Below are 6175 nucleotides of genomic sequence, written 5' to 3'. Positions count from 1 at the left end.
GGGCAGATCCCATGTTCAGATCTTCTGCTCTGTTTTACTCCGAATGGCTCTGTGCCTGCCAGCATACGGAAAAATGTCATAGCCAAAAGCAGTATGTGGGATAGAAATATCATTCTAGTTTCCTTTTAGACACATATTCCTGCATGCGCTGCCCTGTCTCAAGGGAAAGATACATCCGATGGTGAAATTCATCCCTCAGTTCCTTCCCAGAGCAAAGGCCGATCCATAGTGGCAGGTTTTGCGGCTTCCTTCCGGCTASAGTGATATGGCCTGAAAAACTGTGGAAAAATCCTGCTGTGCCTCAGGCATCCTTCTGGATCAAATTTATTCCCAGAGGGATAATTTATTAAAGAAGTGAACTTTGAAGAAAAAGCTAAAAATAGTGTTAACAAAGGAACGAAATACAGGACAATGGCACTAAGTAGTCAGAAGTCTAGCCCAAACTTACACATTATTAAAAAAAAAAAAAAAAAAAGGAAAAGCTTTGCCTATTTTATAATATTTCTGCATGCTGCTTCCCTTCCCCCGTTCGCTTACAGAGACAGTGAGATAATAACAAACCTCAGCAGCATGAGCAGAGCCAGCTGTTAATTCTGGTGTGTGGCAGCAGAGGGCATCTAAGGACTTCAAGTCACATATGGTGCGGGATGAGAATCAGATGGCTGYGCAGCTCTGACTCGGGGTCCGAGCGCCCACGCTGGCCCGCAGCAGAAGTTGCCACCTCAGGGCTGGAGGGCTCGGGAAGTGGCTCCGGAGCAGGCGCTGCCCGGAGCGCGGCGCCGAGCGGAGCTCGCTCCCAGTGCCCCACTGGAAGCGCAAGCCCGGGAGCCGCCGCCTCCGGAGCTAACTGGGCCGGGAGCCGCGTGTCGTGGCCGGGGGGCTCCGCTCAGGCGCCGGGGCCCACGGCGGGCGCCTCCCATCCCGGGGACATGGGGGTCAGTGCCGGTGGCACGGGCAGCATGGGGACCGGCTGCCCCACGCACTGCCCCTGAGCGCGGAGCCTCGCGTGAGGCACMGGCGGCAGCGGCTCCGGGGAGGCCGCGGCAGCCGCCCCCAGCACCCGCTCCCCGCGGGCACCGGAGCGACGCTCCGCTCTGCCCCGCTCTGCTCCGCTCCGCGCCGCCTCTTCCTGCCCTTCCTCGGCGGGAATGCGGCCGCCCGCGCCCGGGCAAGGCCACAAGGAGCCCACRAGGGACGAGGCAAGGCCAGGGCTGGGCACTAGCCCTGAAAGCCGTGGTCAGTGCAGGCATCCCGTGCACGTACAGCGGGCTGCATACGAGGAGGCAACTGCAACAAGTTTACAGCATATAAACCCACTGGCACCCACTAGCCGGGATCAGCCTCCTCAGTGCACCTTGGTGTCAGGCCTTGTGCTGCTGTCTCCTCAGCCCCCGTCTGAGCCCGCAATGTAAAACTGACCCGTGACCAGGAAAGGGTCCTACAACTCAGTTAATAACTCAGGGTACTCCTGAAATAATATTCACCCTCYGGCTTTCCATGGCAGCACTTCCAATCATAAACACTTAACTGCAGGAATTCAAAGCCAAATAGTTCTGTGTGAATTAAATCGTCCTTAATACAAGGACGAAGAGCAGTGATTTAGCATCCCAGTTATTCTGATGGAGCTTCCTTCAGGATCAGCCACAGCTTGTTCTCTGCTCCCACCCCCATCTCGCTTTGCCCTCGGAACTCTCTCCTTCGGAGACAGGGACCGTTTCACCTGCTCTCATTTTCCCTGCTAGTTTCGGCACTGACTCGTCATAAAGAAATAAATAACCAGGAGCTCCGCGGGGGCTGCGGGAGCGCAGGAAAGCCGTCCCTCGAGGAAAACCTCCTTGYACGGACGCGACTTCCTCGCTGCGCGTGGAGCAGCAAGGCGAGCAACCAGCCATGGAGYGTCTCGAGACTCCTCGAGGATAAAAAGTTTGTTTGTTCTGGCAACACCTAGGACGAGAATGCAAAATTTCACAGTGCTGCTTCAGCTACGCTATCTCAAGTTCTGGTTTTGTTTTTCCTAAAAACTAATGCAAAAAAAAAGTATATTTCTCCCCAAATCCACAGCTTGGAACTATGTGTGTGCATGCGTGTAGGCGCATGTGCATGCACGCATGGCATGAATGTATGTATGTACAACATACACGTACGTCTGTATACATCTATACACCCTTCCTCAGGAACATGCATGCTTCTTCAGTGCCTCAAAACAAGAGAAATTAAAACATTACAGTCACAGCCTCTTATACTATTACCATGCGAGCATTAAAATTCACAATAAATATTCTCCCAGTAGCTGCTTAAAATGACCGTTTTCATAATGGTTCTTGCCAGCAGTMTTTTTTGTTAACTATTGTATTTGTAAAAAAAGGAAGCATAATAGGACAGGCAATGCTGTCAAAGCAAGCGTATTTACAAAATATCCTCAGGTAGCTTTCAGCAATATTTAGATAATTTTATTTAGAGTGAAATTGAATATTACTTCCCCAAAACAACAAAGTGGCAGAATAGAGCAGCTCACTGCTTATAAAGAAACTGGAYATATTAAAGGTGAAAAGTGCTATGCAAATTCTTTTTTATACTTAGTTCCTTGTGTCACCACATTTCACTTTCCCTTAGCAAGTATGGCCAGATTATTTTCATGGTACTTTGTTTTTACTTTAGATTGCAAATAACAATTACAGAAACTACGGAACATGCAACAAGAGAAAGCACAAAGCATCTAACATGTTTTTAATTAAAGCTCCTAGGCGTGTCTAGAAAACCCTTTGCCCAGTGCTATTGAGGCCTTTAGATGCTACGGTAAGTTTTAAATAGTATGAACCACATGATGAGCTGACAGAAGGATCTAAATGCCATCATTTCACAATCACGGTTTCCTGCTTGCTGGTGATTATCTGCCTACCTATTCACTGAACTAAAGGAAATGAGCCTTCTTTTTCTTTATAGTTTCTGAAAGAAAATAATCTGRGTATTATTTCAACATGCTGCTCTTTCAGTGCTATCTCCTGATGGCTTGCTTTTAAGTTACAAGTGCTGATTTTCTTTTAGAAAACTACTGATTGCTAGAAATTATTTACTGAATTTCTGATTATTCTCCTCCAACAGCCATATAGCCTTAAGAAAAAGAAAGCATTCAAATCTGAACAGATAAAAATGGCAAGATATAAGGTGGCAGCTGGCTAAGAGCAAAACTGTTTGGTATACATCCTAATTTATTTCATCAAAACATTCTGTTCCTTCGGCAGCTGGAAAGAGCAGAATGATCCCATTTACAAAAATACTTGTTTTCTCTCTGCTGTATTTATTATGTTTTAGGAACTCTTTGTGAAATAAGCCAACCTTCCTCCTGATTACAGAGTGAGAAAGTCTCTGAGGACTTGTGCTGCAGATCCGGTTCTTGGGGTGCATCTACAATTAATTTGTTCTCATTTGCATGAGATAAAGGCATTTTATTCCTGCTTCTCTGAAATATTCCTATTCCTCAGCCCAAGGAATCTTATCTGCTTATCGCTGCAATCACAGRGTAGAGAGGAGCTGTGGAAGTTACTTATTATTTATTTCAGTTCAGATAAATAGTTGTCAAAGCATGGTCAGTAAACACATATATTTGGCAAGCACTATTTTTAGTTAAAGCAGATTTTATCTGACCAAATGGTACTTCAGCATCTGGAGACCTGGATATTCGGTGCTGCATGGTGAGGCAGTAAAGACGGGGGGAGCAAGGAAAGGGCCCTTCTGTCCTTTCAGGTAGCTGGATTAAGCCTTCCTAGCAAATCAAAGCAAAATCAGCTGAGCCAAAAATGCATCACTCCCCTCTCAGCCCCCCCGTACTCATGACATGTTATGAAATAGATGAGCACGCTGGCTTTCCAGTAAAGTCAGTATACTTTTCAGGAACAAAATCAAATTAAAAAAAAAAAAAAAAAAAAAAAGAAAGAAAAAATAATGAAAGGCTATTTTACTATTATAAAATGCCCTTGCTTCTTTTCTTGGTCATTTAAGGGATTTTTGCCTACAGGAAAAAAAATAAAAGAATAAGAAATCCACAGGTCCCTCTCCTCCCTCTACATTTGAAAGCAAGTCAGAAATTCTACTATATTCTGATTGTGATCTTCAGGAACTCTTAATGCCTCAATATTAATCTAATTCTTGATTWAAAAATGCCTACTAAATGGATGAGATACTGCTCAAATCAAAACATTCATGCGCAATCGAAAGTATCTGGAAAAAGAATCACAGATTTCTGCATTTTGTGCTTTTCATCTGCAGCCTGACGATACGTCTCTAAAACTGCCTCAGCAGAATTTGTAATTGTATCCATGCAGGTAATATTTGCCCTAGAAGCTCTATCCTGAAATAAACAGAATAAAAATAAACAAAGCAGGCTTTTTTTGTTGTTGTTCTTCAAATTGCCATTTTGAATTATTAAAAAAAAAAAAAAAAAATCCAGTTTATATAAACTGATTTTCTCTTCCTAGCTGTGACCCTGCTTATAAGAATTACTGTTTGGTAACTAACTGGCAAATATAAAACCCTATTCTGTTTACATGACTGAAAGCTGAGTTTTTGGAGCCTGGCATCTCCGAGCTGCTGCTTTTCCCTCCGTTCCCCACTCCACATCTTTCTCCTCCTCCTTTTTTTTCCACTTTTTAGGCAGTAAAACATACAGAGCAGAGCAAGTATGTGTTAAACAGCCCAATGCCAACGAAGCTCAGAAGTAGCTTAAAGTAGCTTAATAAACCACATGTGGCTCATAATCCCCAAATTAATTTAATTTAATCACCTTTTCTTCCACTTAAAAATATTTCTCTCTCCCCTGTGACTGAGGGGGACAGTCACAGAGACAGGGGAGAAAAGGAGCTCCCTAACATTGCTGAAAGGCACCTTGAAACTTTTAACTTGTCCCCCTGAGCCTATAGCGCCTATGGAAGCCTCAGATCAGCAGATAAACCCAGCCATGAACTGGAGGGCTGTTATGAGCTGCCCAAAAGCCTGATTTAAAAATCAGTTTGCAGTTTTTAAATTTGAATTTCTCTACTCTTGTAAATGTATCAGATCTCTAGTATTATTTAAAAAAATATATCAACTTCCCATGGSAAATTTAACAAAACTCTATTTAGAAAAGATCCTGCTGATATACTGCCTATTTAATTTTTTATTCTACCTTTTCTATAACAATATCTGACGTTTTAAGTAACAAATATTTATTACAGCCTTCTGCTCTTTTTTCTCGTTCACCACATAAATCATGGTCTTCCTCTCCGTGCCTTTACAGCAGCCAGCTGTGGTTTTAGAAACAAATTATTATGACTTGAAGTGACGAATAAACAGCAGAAGCAAAGGAAATCTTGAGATACCATCCACATAAAAATACCATCAGTAGATAAAAGAGGAAATCTTCAGAACTACGGCAAAGCTGTAACTATAAGCAGCTTTGAGTCTAGGCAACATGGATTACATTTCTCTAAGATGATTTGGGGAAGTTTAAAGGAATACTCCTAAATATGAATGCTATTATATCCTGATAACATATTTCTGATCAAGAGCTTTGTGCCTGCAAATAATTACAGGCAATTATTTTTAGTTCTAAAAACAGATTTTTTAGATACTCTTCTGACTATTCGGAAGCTGGCGCAACTCTGCAAAAGTGGATCAGATTTTATGCAAGACCTCACATCATCAATAGCAGAACCGTTAATTCTGCCTCCTTTTCAGAGCCAGGCAAGGCAAAATCAGTGGGCTCCCCTCAGGAGGAAGCAGGGGCTGCATCTGAGGCTGAAGGGCACAGAGGAAAAGAATGTTTTCCAAGGCTGGTTTAGACCATCTCCTGCAGTACACATACAAGAAAGGGCTGGCTTGTCTTTTCAGACCCCATTTTGAATCTGCCGTGTAGCCAGTGGCCGAAACCACCCCTTTTTATGAACTGAAAAAAACTAAAGCTGAAAGTACCGAGTCCTTGCAAACAGAGGAAACCCAGCCACTTAAAGTAGGGATTTTTTTTTTCAAATGAGACTCTGTAATAATTACATAAAGCAATTAGTTTTAAGAAAAAAAAAAAAAGGAAAAAAAAAAAGGAAAAACTATTAACTCTGTTAACTCTATTAACTATTAACTCTAATGCTGTCTGTGCATCCATATCCTCAGGAATGATGTTTGGAAATTACAAATAATAGGTAGA

General features: G+C 43.0%; 1 protein-coding gene across 1 annotated transcript in view; it reads left to right on the top strand.

The window, feature by feature from the left end:
- The first annotated feature begins 1148 nt into the window (after positions 1 to 1148).
- Positions 1149 to 6175, top strand: part of SOCS2 (suppressor of cytokine signaling 2) — an 8919-nt gene continuing 3892 nt past the window's right edge. The window contains exon 1 of the mRNA XM_026035533.1: positions 1149 to 1236. Within this exon, the coding sequence (XP_025891318.1) occupies positions 1149 to 1236 (88 nt within the window). The remainder of the gene's footprint in view (positions 1237 to 6175) is intronic.

The sequence above is a fragment of the Nothoprocta perdicaria genome, unplaced genomic scaffold (genome assembly GCF_003342845.1).
Source record: "Nothoprocta perdicaria isolate Ctin4 unplaced genomic scaffold, notPer1 scaffold_160, whole genome shotgun sequence".
Taxonomy (NCBI): domain Eukaryota; kingdom Metazoa; phylum Chordata; class Aves; order Tinamiformes; family Tinamidae; genus Nothoprocta; species Nothoprocta perdicaria.
The sequence above is the reverse complement of the archived record's forward strand: the minus strand, read 5'-3'. Positions and strand labels throughout refer to the sequence as shown.